The 17392-nt window shown below is 39.0% G+C and overlaps 1 protein-coding gene across 1 annotated transcript in view; it reads right to left on the bottom strand.

Annotated features, from left to right (window-relative positions):
- The window catches only part of LOC134528938 (uncharacterized), a 98723-nt gene that overhangs the window by 39788 nt on the left and 41543 nt on the right, over positions 1–17392 (bottom strand). The window contains exons 3-9 of the mRNA XM_063362607.1: positions 11742–12003; positions 10098–10242; positions 8832–8983; positions 7296–7428; positions 6208–6350; positions 2385–2684; positions 416–1143 (exon numbers count right to left, since the gene is read on the bottom strand). Of these exons, the coding sequence (XP_063218677.1) occupies positions 416–1143; positions 2385–2684; positions 6208–6350; positions 7296–7428; positions 8832–8983; positions 10098–10242; positions 11742–12003 (1863 nt within the window). The remainder of the gene's footprint in view (positions 1–415; positions 1144–2384; positions 2685–6207; positions 6351–7295; positions 7429–8831; positions 8984–10097; positions 10243–11741; positions 12004–17392) is intronic.

Genomic DNA, 17392 nt, shown 5'->3' with positions numbered 1-17392 from the left:
GTCACCATCATAATGTACATTCCATTCAAGATATGGAGAGGCAGATTTTTTTTCAGACTGTGACAGCGAAAAAAATTTACGAAACGGACGAAACGATTATTGATGTAAGGTTAGCTTTTCTGGTGCTATATACATTTGTGTTTTGTTTATTTAGCAACACTAGATAGCAGTCAAAGTACGTATGCTCGCTAAAGCATATGTAAACAAAGTCTCATTATCATGGACAGAGTGTAATGTGGTCATTGTATCTACTGTGAGCGACTGATATGGGTTTTAACGTGTGGTCGGGAATGAACCCTAAGCCTTTGAAAGTTTGAACGAACCATTCATCAGGTGTCATATTCACTTACTGCAACTATGGACAGATAAAAACCATCATCATGTAATTATATATGACAAAAATTGGGTTTATTACCTGTTTGTAGCTTCCAACATCATCGCATAAGGTGGTGATGGGTCTGTTGGCAGTAGCAGGTGCTCCAGGATAAAAGCCGTCTCCATAACTTCCTCCCCCATAGCCTGCTCCGCCGTAGCCCCCACCCCCGCCGTAGCTGCCCCCACCCCCGCCGTAGCTGCCCCCACTCCCACCGTAGCTGCCCCCACTGCCGCCGTAGTTGCCCCCACCTCCGACATAGCTGCCCCCACCTCCAGGGTAGCTGCCCCCACCCCCACCGTAACTGCCACCACTGCCGCCGTAACTGCCCCCACTCCCGCCGTAGCTGCTCCCACCTCCGACGTAGCTGCCCCCACCTCCAGGATAGCTGCCTCCACTAACGCCACCAGGGTAGCCAGCCACATCCCCTCCGTAGATGCCGCCGCTTCCCCCATAGCCGCTACCGCCGTAGCTGCCCCCACCTATCGGCGCTCCTCCAGCATGGCCCCCTCCGCCGCCCCCTCCGCCGCCCCCGTCGCCGTAGCCGCCGTACCCCACGAAGCTGCTTCCACCGACCGGGCGAGCCGCCCCCACCACCGACGGTCCCCCGCTGTACCCCCCTCCACCCCCTACTCCTCCTCCACCCCCGTAGTGGGCGTGGCCACCGCCGCCGTAGCCGCCGTAGCCGCCGTACTCTCCGCTGGAGCCGAAACTGGAGCCGGCGTAGTCGCCGCCAGCGAGGCCATGCCCTCCGCCGCCGTAGCCGCCTCCTGCGCACACACAGTCGCTCAGTCCTCGCAACAGCTCAGACATTCACAACGAGATGACATCAGAGCTCTATCTAGAGGAACACCGCGTACCGTAGCTCGCTCTCACACGCCATGTTGGCTGCGCCATTTTCATCTTGTTCCACATTTTAAAGGCCATTTCTGTACATTCATTACGTTAGCTCTTATGAACTTTTTTATGTTTGGTCCTGAATTTCGACACATATTTTTACTGAATTTTTGGTGCGAGATGTGAAATGACTGGCAAGTGATAATTATCAGGAACACTTCCATGACTTTCCGCTGGTAAGTGATAACGCTTGGTGACAAAAATTTGAAACGAGAAGCAAATAATAAGTGATCTATAGCGACAATTTTTTCAAGAAAAGCCGTTAAATAATTGTAATGACAACAATATGAAAAAACCGACCTTGCGTGTAATGTTGAGCACCAACATTTTTTAAATATATATATATTTTTTAATTTAATTCTTGATTGCAGTACAGTTTATGTATCATATTGTATGGCTCAACATGTAATAGGATTTAGCATTAAGCACTTATTGTTGTAGACATTCGTAAACTGGTGTAGCTAATTAATATAACGGTTGTACTTGTACCGTGAAATCATAAGGTATTTCTCCCTACAGGTAACAGGCTGTGACGTGGTAAAGCTTGAGAAGGAATTATGTACTCCGTGTCTTGCGAGAAACTAAAAAAAATGATCTCAAATTTAATTCAGTGCAAAAAATTCATAAAAAACTTAGGATGACGAAGCTTAATTCTCCTTAGTTCAACATATACAATAACACGTCTAAGAGACGTTTAATTATGACAAACATCTGAACCATTACCTGAAAGTATTGTCATGAATGTATGAAAAACTACATTCAAAATAAGGTTACATAACTCTGTAAAGCTCTAATCCATTCATCGAAACAAACTTGACTCAAACTTTTAGTGGCCAGCTTGCTGTAAGCTGGACGCGATAAGGAGTTCGACAGATTCAAGCAACACACAAGCTTACAGGCTTGTCGCAGAAAATTAGTTGCAAGCTGGTCTTAAATTAGTAGTTGGCTGGATTGAAGCATAAGTCAAGCTTGCAGGCTTGTCACGGCAAGCGTGCAGGCAAGCTCGTCGCAAGGTAAGACTCCAGCATCAGTGAAGCTTGCGGGCTTGTCATGGCAAGCTTGCAGCAAGCTGGTCGCAATTGAAGCAGTCGGCTCGACTCAAGCTTGCACCTACTCATGAGGTTCTCGTAGTAGTCGAAGTCGCGGTCGTAGATGATGCGGCGGCCGTCGCGCGTGTTGTAGCGGCTCAGGCGACACACGCGCAGGCGCTCGCTGTAGATGGCCGAGCGGCACTGGAAGCTGGCCTGGCGCAGGCACTCGTCCAGGCACTCGCTCAGCGAGTGGTCCACGATCTCCGAGTGGTACTCGGCGCCCAGGCGGCTGTTGCGGTGCCGCTGGAAGGCCGTGTCTGGCCGGCGGCCGTCGGCGAACAGGTGCGAGGTGGCGGAGTTGTCGGGTGTCTTGCCGCCTTGCACTGCGGGCACACAACCCCCCCGTCATAGCAACACTCTCGTCTGCTGTGCAACCTACCTCATCTGCATCCAAAAATGTAAAATAACATTAAATTTTCTGTTTTATAAAGTACCTACCTTAAGTTTTAATGACTTGGTGTAAGCTTTTAGACTTACTCCATTGCTAAGCACTTTTTTTGTAGAAGTAAACTAAAAAATACCCAAAAGACAAAAATAAAAACTAATTAAGCAAAACATTTGCTGTTGTCAACAGAATATAAACACCACATAATATTCCATAACAGGAATATGGTCAACAAACAAAGAAAAACAAAGAAAAATGGACTAAGAGAACGAAAAAAAAACTCACAAATGATGACAGCACAAATATAAAGAACCGAAAAAAAATTCAGCACAACAGTTGAAACGAGACAAAAACACGACAAAACGAAAAGACGAAACAAACACAATTGTTTTTCCAAAACAGAAACAAGCGACGTTTTCCAGCTGACGCGTAGAGGCTAATAATATGAATGTTGATTTAATGCAGTTATTTTTACATCCGCCATTGCAGTTTTCCACTGTTCGTCATGAATAAATCCCGACACAAAAAAAAAAATAATTAAAATATGAAAATAAAAATTTACCGAAAACAAGACTGCATCTCTGTGTTTCTTACTTCATAAAACGTTATCAGCAGTAAACCGTACACTGCGTGACTCAAACCTGAATTAAGTTCACTTAATTACCTCGTCATCTCAAAATGTTTCGAGTATTGGGGTGCTCAATTCGAGTGCCTCGCCTATCTGGACACGCATACGATGTGCAGGGCTTCAGAAAAAAAACCAAGTTGTTTGAAAACTGCTCGAGTTATCGGAGTGGTGTCTGTTTACGAAAACCATTTAGGAAAATGCTGATGGCGGATGCGAAGTTCTTTTTCTGTATTTCGTTTTTAAACTGTATTTTCAGAAGAGTGAAAATAGCTAAAATGCGTGTTTAAGAATAATTTTGGTAATGTAATATATTATATAGATTCTTGAAAGCACTCAAGAGTCTTTATATTCATTTCTCTGCCATATAATATTATTGTTACCACTCAAACTTCACGCCTAGTTTTCCTATACACGAAATGTGCTTCAGTCCACAGCTTCGCGCATAGAGGCGATACAGCGCTAGAAGCATCAGCAAGCGTCGCACTTATCATCCCACCTCACTAACACAGATTCCGCCCGATTAGAAGGCTTAAGAGGGCTTGAATAGAACGCAACCACCCCAAACAGCTCATGTTTTGTTTTATTTCTCGTTGACATCTAGATAAAAAGACATGGAAACTCGTAGCTACACAAATGAAGGATAAGATACATAAAGCGACAATTATGTACTATAGCGAGGAACTATCCCAAAATTTGCCTAGAGGAATTTCGGGAAACCACATTTAAAAAAACCAAGCTGAAATTGGAAATTAAGTCCTCTCTAATGCGAGGATACTTATTATGTTTCTACTGCACCACTTTCAAAAAGTTGTCTGTCAATGTTAGTTTACGTTTTCTGTTACCTCGATTAAAATATGAATCACTTGAAACTATGATAAAAGATTATCTAATTTCTAAATGTAAGCTTTTTGGTGGGTAATATAACTTCAATAAATATATTACTTTTGATCAGTTCCCAATTAAAGAAAAGGTAACCAAAACAGGAAGACATGCTCAGCATGCCTAAGAAAAATGAAGTACGTATCATTTGACATTTTTCTGTTGAGTTGTCACAGTTTTGCTAGTTGTGGCAGATACGGTAAACCAAGACTGTACTGACTTACATTCATTTAAAGTAACCTAATTTTAGTATTTATGGTAAGTCATTTATCCGAAATGCTGATATGAAATTATTACTGATGAAGTCACCCAGTTCTTAAAGTTTATGAATCATCGCACTCTATAAACATAATGTAAATAAATGCATGGCTGTCACCACATAAGCGGATGATATATTAACTATTATTGAATGCCAATTGACGCTTTCTTGATGGTAAATAAGAGTCTATCTCAGAAAGAAACTGTTTGATCACCTCATTCTAACTTCCATTCAAGAACTCAAATTGACAAGGTAAAAATTTAGAACCCATTAAAAAACAGAAAGGTTTCATCTTTTGTATTCAAAATCACTAGATTTCTTCTTGCATTATAGATTACAATTTTATGTATAATTATTAAAATTTATGGAAATGTGTGCCATTCTTTAAATCATACACATCACCAAAATCAAGTTTTCATGGTATTTAAAAGAAAGAAAACAAACATTTATGGAGTAGTTTTGAAGGAAATATTTTATAATACTTTACTTCCTCATATAGTCCTACTATCTGACATTAGCCTGCTTTTATGAAATAAATATTATTTGCTAGTAGTTTAAACTACCCCATATTAATAGTGTTAAAACTTGCAATTAGGTATTAATAGCTAATATTTAAAAATATCAATTTTTATATTTTCCCACTACTTAAAATATTTAAGAAGCATTAAGAAGTGCGCCAACAAGAAAACAACAACCCAACCATTTTTCGCAAGATCTTCGAACTTTATTTCTTAACCCAAAAATATTCTCATTAATACATGACTTAACATTTGGGCCATTCCCATCAAATTGTAGTTGAGACATTTCCTTCTTCAATCAGTACTATGTTAATTTCAAAAGTCTAGGCAAATTAGCTGTTTGACCATGGTTCAACATATCTCGTGGTAAAATTCAGTAACATTTGTCTTCACTTTTGAGATATATAGGAAAGTTAAGTGCTAGACGTCCTATCGAAATTGCTTTAATGTTACGAGTTGAAAATTATTTTCAAAACAGTAACGTATTTCTTTTTGATATAGAGGAGGCTAACTACGAATTTGTTTACCTGATTAAAATTGTCAGTGTAACACATTTAGATTCTTCAAATGTACCTGAAAATAATTTTAATGAAGATTATGTACTTACGCCTAACATTAATTTTATTTTGAAAATATACTTTTCGTAAAAATATATGTCCAGACATTTCTGTCACTATTCATTATGAAAGTGAAAAAAGTACCACTAAAGTGTATAGTAGGAAAAACATAATTCCACATTTACCTACGTGACAGTGTTCTTAATGATATATTTTCTTATACTGTTAGAAATAACAGTAAATTTATGGACTTTTCAACAAAGAAAAATAGGAAGAGTTCTTCTTAATTTCAAATTATTGGATGTTCGTAGAACCAACACCGCATTTCTACTTCCGAGTTGCATGTTTCGATCCAAACTGAGGTGAATACACACTTGTACAAAATGAGAGTGTTTTTTCTGTAGAATTAAAAGGTTTTTGAATATTCTTTTGGACTGAAGTTCAGAGAACCTGATCTCAGTGTCCGTAAATTCACGAAGATGGCCGTAAATTTACGAAGATCCCTGGATAATTTATAACCAGTGTTCTTGGTGAATTGAAGGTGAAATTTTTTTTAACAGTGTAGGGTTTCAAAATCTTTAAGGTGGCTGGCCTTCAGCACCCAGACTTCCTCCACTCACAATCCTCCAGACACATGATCTCATAGACGTGATGGTTCGGGCTGCTGCTGGTCCTGAGGTCGTCTCGCTGGGAGTACGTGTCCTCTTCCATGAGCAAGCACTGGCGACTCTGCGAGTCGTATTCCAGCGCCCGGCACAAATACCTGCATCCGACAAGCGACCACCTTTGCATCTCTGCGCCGCCTCTCAAAGTCACATGCAATACCAGTGAACATATCTTGCGAATAAGAAATATACATTTCCCCTATAGTAGAAATTATGCAAAAAATTTTTATTTGTTACAATCTTATGTTTATTTCGAACCTGAAATTTATTTTGGTAACTTTAATTAATTTTTTTATTGATCATGTATCGAAACAAGTACTATAATCGTTTGAATCAATAATTATTTTAACTATATATACCTATATATGTGTGTTAAGGGGGACAATTGGAACAAGTTGTTTTCAACAATTTTAACCATTAAAAATTTGTATTGTTTAAACAAAGAACATTATTTGTGGAATGCCTGAAGCTACAAGTGACTAGTTGCTACAAGTGATTTACGCTACTAACCCAATTGGTGTTTAATTTATATTTAGTTTTGGGAATTACTACACATGTAACAATATTTTCAATGTGTACACGCCTTGATGTTTCCAAACAAAAATAAATATTTTCTTCTTTTTGGCTTTTCTGGGACTTAAGACCACGTCTCATGAAATAATTATTTGGCCGAGGTGTTGACTTACCATGTAGTAGCTTTTATTAATGGCGATGAACAATAACTAATGCTGGATGCAACATGGCAAGCTGAAACGTATTGCACATCAATATTTCATCGGACGCGGTCTTAACCCCCCAACAAAAGAAACCAAGAACTATTTAAAAACTTGGGCCACGAAATACTACGATTACCATTAGAAAGGTTGATCATTCATAAAAACAATTAAAATCAGTTCGGTGTCTTGTGGTTCTTAATAACTACCACTTACACCAGAACCATTATTTTCCAATGTTGCTTTTTTATTGTTTCGTCAATTACTGTTAGGAATTGATATTAAAGAAAATATTTTTCTGGCATGCTGTTATGGCTACTCAATACCTACTTCTCAGCACGAAGACATTCGATCTGGCAGTCTTCCAGTGTAATATTGCTGAAGACATCCATCTCAAACGGCCCACCCAACCGTTTGTTCTCTTCTTTCACGAACACTGCTATTCCATCACAGCGCTTTTCAGCTGACAACAAGCGAAACAATATCACAAGTTGAAATTTCACTACCAAAAACTAGACATTCCACAGAGTATTCGTATTTAAGAGTTATCGGTATTTATCCTACTTTATGTTAATAAGAAACTAAAAAATGCATTTTATGGAAAAATACCAAAGTAGATAAACATATGTAGGTGGTAGCTTAAAAGCGACTAGTTGGCAAACAAAGAACTGGTATTTCTGCCGTAACAAATAACAAACTGTGGTCAGATCGGCTACTATGCGATGATCACAAACGTCACATACCGCAGTTCGTCAAAGGCACACATTGAAATAGGATCACAAATTCTGATGATCCGTAACTGATTGCAGAACGTTTACTCTAAAAAGAGCTTAAAGTTAAGCCTAGATTTCAAATATAGTATCTATGAGCAGCAATATTATTCTTTGGCTATGTTACGTCTTGTAGTATTCAACGTTTCCATGCCACAAATTTATTATTCACTGAGAAGAGCAAAACAACTTAATTGTTTACAAATAAATAACTTAGTAATGTAATTAAAATCACGAATATCTAAACAACGTCTTTTATAATATATATTTTTTTATTTTGTGGCTTGTTTCTGTAATGTATTTATTTTCTGACCAGGGTTAAAATTCACATTTAGTTTGTTAAAATCTGCCAAAACGTTTCGTTCTAATCCGTAAGAATGTGAAATAGAAAAATTTCAGGTATTTATCTTTGTTATTGCTGTAAATACACAATTTGCCACAATTATTGCAAAAAAAATTGTTTTATATATAAAAAAGTTACTCGCTTGTGGTACATACAAATTACAACAAAACACATAAAAAACTAGGAAACGAAATTTTTTTCATTACTTTGATGTAAATATAACATAAAAATTTGTTACTGCTCTAGTCAATGTGTTTTTTTTTCTGTCCAGCTCATATTTTATTAAGTTTCCAAAAAATATTTAACTCCTTATTGTGGCTTATACTTTCATGTGATTAATAAATAATATATAATTTGAAATATTTGCAACTGTCAGTCTGATGGATTGGAACGGAAGGTATGTATGGCTAGTTGCGGGCATAGTTCCATGAGCAAGCACTGGCGACTCTGCGAGTCGTACTCCAGCGCCCGGCACAAATACCTGCATCCAACGAGCGACCCCCTCTGCATCTCTGCACCGCCTCTCAAAGTCACATACAATACCAGTGAACATATCTTGCGAATAAGATATATACATTTCCCTTATAGTAGAAATTATTTAATAATTTTTTTATTTGTTACAATCTTATGTTTATTTCGTACGTGAAATTTATTTTGGTAATTTTTTTATTGATCATGTATCGAACCAAGGACTATAATCGTTTGAATCAATAATTATTTTAACTATATATATATAGTTAGGCACGTGCTGACCGGTGAGGCACGTGTTCTCCAGGTAGTCGGAGCCAGGGTCGTCCACGAACTTGTCCGGGTGGCTGCGGCGCGTGAAGCGGCTCAGCAGGCAGCTGCGGCTGCCCGAGCTGTACGAGGCCGAGCGACACACGAACGAGAACTCGTTCAGACACCTGCCGGCAGCGAGGCACTTCTGTACACTTCAGCATTCGCAGTTGTTCCGCCACTCCCCGCCACGCAACTACACTCGCAAGCGGCGGAGAGACTGGATCACGTTAATCCGTTTGCGGTAAGAAAGCAGCCAAAAAGGAAGAAGAAAAAAAGCACACTAGTGTTGAGTTTACAGAGGACTACGAACTCCAGCATGTTGCCAAAAGAACCCCGCGAATTTCCGTGTCTTCAGACATGTGAGAGTCAATCCGAGCGTGTTCAATCAATGAGTTGGAGTTTGCCGCCTTTTCTAAGTCGGTTGTCACTGTGAACAATCGTTCGTCTGCACGCTGCAATGCTTGTCACACGTCCTTGCTTGATACCCAGGAGTTGGTCCATCATTTGTGGCCTCCCATGATGCAAGGAGTCAGGAGATGCCGTCCGGCAACAGTGAGACGCCCAGGCTAACACCCGGTGTCCCAACCATCTCGGGACCCTCCATTCAACAGTGCTCTGTCTGGTGTGAGTGCTACCCACACTACTGGCACTTCACCAGACAGTAGCAACGAGACAAGTAGTGCCTTCTCCGCTTCAGCCCTTCGTCGGGAGATTAGCGTTGCTCGGGGCCCACACCAGCATGAGATGAACGGTGAAGACAAAAAACAAACAAATTGAAGCACTTTTGAGGGAAATGTGAGTACTCAGAAAAAACCCACCTGCACATGGTAACGTCCACCATGTTTCCGACTTGAGACAAAATTTTAAGGAACTTGAATAATGCAAGAGTGATATAATAATATAATTTGTTTTGTACTTATTTATTTTGTAAGCAACTTACCGTAATATAAAGTCACTTTTAAAATGAGAAGCATAATGTGGAATTATGGTAAAAATTCTAAAACGAAATGGACATTGCTCACGAGATGAATTACCCGCAATCAAATAATCAAGAAAGGTTTATGTTAAAAGCTTGAGTCATAGTGTATGTATCACGAACCACTTTAAGGAGCAACAGAAGTGACACATACGCATATCAGAAGAAGTTCAAAACACACATGTAGTTTTTAGGGACAGAATATGCGCGCATTTAAAGAACTGGAAAAGCAACACAATTGGGAATACAAATTTAGAGCCCACCTGTCTTCACAGTCTGTACGATTGTCTGCGTTGACTTCCTTCGAATCTGTCAGTTTGGAGCCAGGCTCTGGGATGGAGAGCTTCTTCCTTGGATGTCGCTCGAATATGTAACGCCTGTTCGGACAATCTTTCTCGATTTGGCCAGCTGAAAAATAAATTGTGGTTTTTGTAATTTAAATATACATGACAACTTAATGAAAAAAAACAAATGATCATTTTAATCATTATGAATAAAATACCCACTTTTATAACAATAGATCTTGATCAATTAATATATATAGCTAAAATATCAAAATTTTCATACATTATTACTACAAAGGCTTTCATTAAAATTTGACATTGTGACAGTTAAATAATAAATTGACATATTTTATAAGAAAATATGGCCATGCTCTACTTATCTTCACTTAACTCAATTCTCATCTATCAAATATAATATCTACTATCAAAACTAGATTGTTCTCATGAAAATAAATTATCAGCAGACTTGAAATGTTTGTAATTTACTATTTCAAGTGTATTCAAAAGGCTTGATTGACATTACCGTGCAAGCACATTACTTGAAATGCATCACTTGGTGACTGCTCGTTGGGTGGACCACGAAGCAAAATTCCCTTATGATTGCTAATGTCCTCAGAAACTAACTACGAGAAGTAAGTACAATAAAGGAATTCCTTGTGATTAGACAATAAATTTTGTTTGAAAGATTTTACAAAAATATTATTAGACATTGCCTAGTATGCCTAATACTTCATTGCTGCAGAAACATCTTGTACTAGTGGAAGCCTTAAAATTTGGCCTGACATGTTAAAGAAACAAATATGAGTTATATTTTGTGATGCCACAAGTACGAGGTTTAAATTTTCTGTCAACCTTCTGGAAATTGTGTGAAAAAGTTAAAAAACTTTTATATAGTGAAGCTTTCAAAACTATGTAATTGTGGATATGATTAAAAATTTAGAACATAAAGCTTTTATAACTATTTTCATACCCTTGATAAACATACCCCAAATTTTGTGAACGCAGATTATCAGTCATTGGACACAGATCCACACTAGAGTTTGGTTAATGCATCCGAACATCTACCCAATCATCAAGAGCTATTGGAAACTGCTTGACTGCCCGATCCATGTGCTTCCACATCAAGACTGAATAGACTCTCTCAGTTCATTCAAATTGAGAGAAAGAATTTTAAAACCCGGCTACGACTTTCATTCTTGCGCTGGGCAAAGCTTTGCTCATTAAACTTCATTCAGGTTCTTTCGAAGCTTAAAATAGATGAGCACAAAACAGAATTTGCAGTCGATACTGAGCTTCCAAGTTAGCTTGAGATGGGCATCTTGATTCAAGAATTATTAAAGTTTCCGGTTTGCGAGCTTACAATATGTTGTGCACGTGGACTTGAAAGTACCCAGAATTTCATTTCAGGAGGGGATAAGACTTCTTTGCGTGCTGTTTGCTTTGAAATTCTTTTACTTGGTTGGTTGGAATTTTAATATGTTTTTTTTTATATTCGTGAGGATTTTGGGAAATGGGGGATGCCTCCTCCCGTGTAGGCCTCTGTATGTGGAGGCTAGTGGGTTTGGCTGACGCCTGGTAGCGGCGTGGACGCTGGGGGGGGCACCGAAGAATCCAGGCACTCACACGACAGGCACACCTCGATGAAGTGCACGCTGTTGGGCACGAAGAACAGGTTGCCCACGCCGTCTCCCAGCCCCTGCTCCTGGGTCAGGTAGCACGTGGACTCCTCGTACTCGGTGGCGCCGTTGAAGGACGCGATGCGGTTGCCCGGCTGGAAGTCGAAGGAGGTGCACGTGCGCACCAGGTTGTTGCTGGGCATGCGGTCCCGGTGGCACAGGTCCTGGCACTTCTCCAGCACCCGGAACGGCGGGTCTGTGTCCCTCACCTGCGGAACCCCCTGATTCAGGCGACGGTAGTTCCAGCCCCCCACGTAGCTCCCCCAGTTACACTAGGGTGACCAAACGTCCCGTAAAAACGGGATTGTCCCGTTTTTTTTTAACGATCGTACACGGGGTCCCGAAAAAGTCTCCCGGGACGCCTAAATGTCCCGTATTTACGTTGCGTTGATGATACACTTTTGTCGCGCCTCTCCTCGGGCCGTCTTCCCCTCTCCTCGACAGTTGAACTCGCCCATTTTAGTTACCTTGTTTAATTATGTTTTTAAATGTCAGACATACTTATAATAAATAAGTATTCACTGCAAAATTATTGTTTTTATTTATTATACGCCTCACAATTTAAATTAAATTACATATTCATAGGTAAATTGAAAAATATTTATAGGTCTCAAATTAGCAAAAAAAGAGTATGTTTCAATGATTACGTCTCGATGGCGGCCCCTCGGACTAGCTGGAGGGTATCGCCCCCAAACCCTCCTTGGATGTGTCCCGTTTTTTCAAGTTTATGATTAGGTCACCCTAAGTTACACGTCCTTTCCAAAGTACCTACACACATTATTTTCTATCCTACATTAATCAGCCTTTAGACATAAACAAGATTTCGCCTAAACGTGTACGTGAGAAATAGTATTTGAAAATAAAAAAATAAAAAAAAAATGACTTGATTGTGGTTCTTTGAGAAAAAATTTGCAGCAGTGATGTTCTTGTAGTCCAATAACTCGCTTCATCACAAAATCAATATAGGTTCGATTCGGTTTTCTCGCGGTATTCCTACGCATCTATTCTATCAATGCTTCGTTCTGAAGTTATCACCTTCGCAAGAGCGGTCGTTCTCAGTGGCGCTCATGTTGCGAGGCGACGAGGGTTCCATCTTAAAAATACTGCCATGACTCATAGTCATGAGCAATGATTTGTTCGGAGAACACTATGATGTGTTGGAGTTCCCAACGTATTTAGCCTCTGTGCGTAACTTTGCGACGGAAAACTCTCACAAACAAACAAACCTTATCGTTTCAAAGACCTTGAAGACCTTGATGTCTACGAGACACGACCTAATTTATTTATTTATTTATTTATTAACTAGCTGCAATTAAGACGTCGTTCGCATGGAAAGAATGATTTACTCAGGTTATTCAGACAAAATAACGTACTTGAAAATGTGTAAAATTGAGTTAGAAGTCACATTAAAGCTACTTCATTAAATACATATATGTTTTTAATGTGCATGAAAAAATACAAACGACTCTGAAACCTGCTATACCGAAGCTTCACCTAGTTGACAAAAAGTTTATAAAATTAAAGATTGATTAAATATACATTTAATAACAATTATGGCATCCACAGTGACTCAAATTATTTACGGGATTTGTTTATCACACTTACAAATGAATAATTTTGATGTGTAAACATCTTAGCTCTCGGTATACAGCACTTGGTAGGAGTAATTTCGTGAAAATGGAACGGAAGTCAATGAACGGAAATGTGTCACAAAGATGGCGGACCAACGTGTAGCAGCAAAAACCCCTGTATAGTCACTTTCGTCAATATTAGGGGAAATACCAAACATATTGCTGAGCCAAATGAAACCTTATGATAGTGAAAATACCATGGAATATATTTGGTAAGCTAAAATTCTCAGATGTCTTACAAAACTGAAGAAAACTGGCATTCAAATTATAACAATAATTCATATTCTCTTTAATTACCAAAAATGTTTCGTAGAATATTGGTAGAGCACGCGCTTGTTAATATTAAGGGACATTGTTAAAACTCGTCCTTGGAATTTTTTTAATTTTTAGTAAGACTATAATATAATAATATTATAACAACGTTCAATCAGTTCCCTAAGGTTAATAATTGTTCGAAGGAAATATTTATAGATTCATTATAATCATTTAAGCAAAATAATTACAAAAAATGTACATAGTTTTATAATATGTGTTTTAAAATGTTTAAGGTTAATATTTTAGTAATGCCATAAAAGTTTAACTTCCAAAGTGCAAGAAAACTTTAAATTATCAACTGTTTAGTGAATTTTAACACGATGAAAATATTTTAAATAAATTCCTTACCAAAAATCAGTTACGAAGCCGAAGTTTATTCGGAGCAGTTTATAATAGTTTAAAATTTCCTGTTGTTTCGTGCTGCTAATTGCTATCTGCGATTGATTCAGGCAGCAAATTACACCTGTGGGCGCAGAAAGTTTGTGTGTGATTCGCATCAAGACGTTGCGATATTATTTATAAATGTATTTATCACGTTTGACATTATTTTAAAGAGTTCTGCGTTAATTTTTGTGCCCGAGTTTCGTTTTATAAGTTTATTTGAAACATGAACAACATGAGATCTCACGAGTTTGCTTATTATCGAGGTTAGATGTTTACACATCACTATCAAGTAATTAATGACTCGTTAATATTTTTTCTTATTTACTTTTTCATGTGATATATTAATTAATCTACGAGTAAAGCGTCATTTTTCAAAACTCAATACTACTTGCTAGTAGGTTTTAGTATATTATCGTATTTCAATCATCACAGAAAAATAGGACTTTTAAATTTCAAGTCAATGTCAACAGCGGATTTTGAGTTAAATTATTTTGTACAGATACACAAATAAAACTTTTAACGGATTATTAGGTCTAGGTATGTAATTTACTAAAAGAAGGAAAAAAATTGCCATTCAAAAATTTTGGAAAGGCAATTGATTTTATTTTGTGTTGTTTTTTTTTTTATTTTATGGATTTCCTTTTTTATAATTTCACTTTCACAACTGCATTATGTTTTATAGGACCAAAATACACAAAAAAGCTAGCTTTTGCGAAAGAGCTACTTCTACTTTATGTATTCTTACAGAATATTTAATATGTATACGCTATTATTAAAAACGAAAATCAAGAAACACAATTCCATTTTCATGCTAAATGTATGAAATATTCAATAATTTATCATGCAAGATAAATTTTAGAAGTATTAAATAAAAAAAACTACTTAATATTTTAATAAAAAAATATACCGAAGCCTTCACAAAAAATTAAAGATTGATTATATATCGTGTATTTACTTATACCATCCAGTTTATTATATAAATATAACATATTTAACTTTTTATTTTTTCAGGACAATAGCTGCAAACTTTGAAAAAAGCAATCTTAAGATCTATATAAAATGTTTTTTTAAAGCAGAGGAATAGTCGTATTCATATTCTCTTTATGTCAGAGGAAATTAATGTTTGAGGGCGATTGTGTATTTATGAGAGTGCGAGGCTGAGTGCGCAAGCCTGAGTACGAGTGTCTGAAAGTGCGATGCCGAGTGTGTGAGGCTTAGTGTGCAAGCCTGAGAGAGCATTCCTAAGTGTGCCAGGCTAAGATTGCGAGGCTGAGTGTACAAGGCTGAGTGTGCGAGTCTGAGTGCGTGGGCTGAAAGTGCGAGGCTGAGTGGGTGGGCTGAAAGTGCGAGGCTGAGAGTGCGTTGCTGTGTGGGCGAGGCTGTGTGCGCGAGGCTGTGTGCGCGAGGCTGAGAGTGCGAGGCAGATTTTGTAGGCTGAGTGTGCCAGGCTGAGAGAGGGTTGCTGTGTGTGCGAGGCTGTGTGCGCGATTTAATTTTTGCGACGCTGTGTTTGCGAGAATGAGTGTGCGAGGCTGGTTGTGTGAGGCTGAGTTTTCGAGGCTGAGAGTGCGAGGCAGATTTTGTGGGCTGAGTGTACCAGGCTGAGAGTGGGTTGCTGTGTGCGCGAGGCTGTGTGCGCGATGTTATTTGTGCGAGGCCGTGTGTGCGAGGATGAGTGTGCCAGGCTGAGAGTACGTTGCTGAGTGTGCCAGGCCGAGAGAGCGATGCTGAGTGTACCAGGCTGAGAGAGCGATGCTGTGTGTGCGAGGCCGAGTGTGCGAGGCCGAGTGTGCGAGGCTGAGTGTGCCAGGCTGACAGTGCGAGGCAGAGTGTGCCAGGCCGAGAGAGCGATGCTGTGTGCGCGAGGCCGAGAGTGGGTTGCTGTGTGTGCGAGGCTGTGTGCGCGAGGCTGAGAGTGCGAGGCAGATTTTGTAGGCTGAGTGTGCCAGGCTGAGAGAGGGTTGCTGTGTGTGCGAGGCCGAGTGCGCGAGTGATGGCTATCTGTGTCGCGGCCTGAGTCACCGGCAGACGCGCGGGCCGGCAGCGGGAGGCCACCGGCCACAATGTGTCTCGCGCGCGGCGGAGCGCGGATCCGGCCAGGCAGGACATGCCGCGCCAACCCTCCTCTCGCCGGTGCCACAGGATATGTCAACATTCACAAGCCGTCACTTCCACGCAGGCTTGGGTTGGAATTAAAAAAAAAAAAATAAAAACCTCTACAATATGAAAAAGTTGCTACTATAAAAAAAAAAAAGAAAATGTACGTAAAATGTTATTTTGTTTGAAATTTTTTGGTTGCACATGATACTAAATTTTTATTGAATTTAAGGAATTCAATAATTTTTGTTATAAATTACAATATCGCTTAAATATTCTCCGAGCGACACCTTTAGTATTTTTGTTTACTTAACGAAATTAATTACGTAATTTAAAAGGAATAACTTTTTTAATTTTTTCCGCTAGCGCTCATGATATTAAGTTTTGAATTTTTAATAATATAAAAAAATAACATAAATAAATTTTTTGACTGGAAGATATTGCCCGATTGTTAATAACTTATCATCATGTGAATTTTCTATTATATTTGGCAAATCTTTCGCACTATAAAGGTTCGAGAAAAAAAAAATACTGATTTTTGCCGACCCACTATAATGAAGCCTCAGGAACAGCCTGATTTGTCACATACACACACACAAAAAAAAACCTCCTTACCAACACCAAAGCCGTGGGGGACAGCGCATTGGCCATGCCCGACAACTGGCAACGACTGGAGGTTTGTGCTCCGTCATGTTGCCTGTCCGTGTGCCATTTCGGCCGCGCATTGATTAAATAAAGTTTTTCACAGCGTGGACACTCTATGATATTAAATCATGGCAATTTTCTCCATAATTCTGCTCCATAATTCGCAAACCCGACAAACATTAATTCCGTTTTGTGACGGTTTTAGTTTACTGATCGCTATTCAATAAATGATGTGTGCGTTTCACAAACTATATGTTTAAATGCCGCCCTACTGTGCAGGTGTACCATAAATAATCAAAATGCGTATGAAATATGTATTAAGAAAACTGGGGAATTTTCTTGTTAGTATGTGGAATACAGCCCTGCAATTTATTTCTGGGGCTTTGTAACATCTTTATTTTTTGGCTGATATACCAACGGGATATTGAAGAAAAGCATATCAATGTTGTTTTGTCTGCTGTTCTTGCATAACACACAGAGTACGTATCAAATTACCGCATATGTCACAAAAATTTATATCACTGGA

Source organism: Bacillus rossius, chromosome 2 (genome assembly GCF_032445375.1).
Source record: "Bacillus rossius redtenbacheri isolate Brsri chromosome 2, Brsri_v3, whole genome shotgun sequence".
Lineage (NCBI taxonomy): Eukaryota > Metazoa > Arthropoda > Insecta > Phasmatodea > Bacillidae > Bacillus > Bacillus rossius.
Note: the sequence above shows the minus strand (reverse complement) of the source record. Positions and strands in the feature narration are given on the sequence as shown.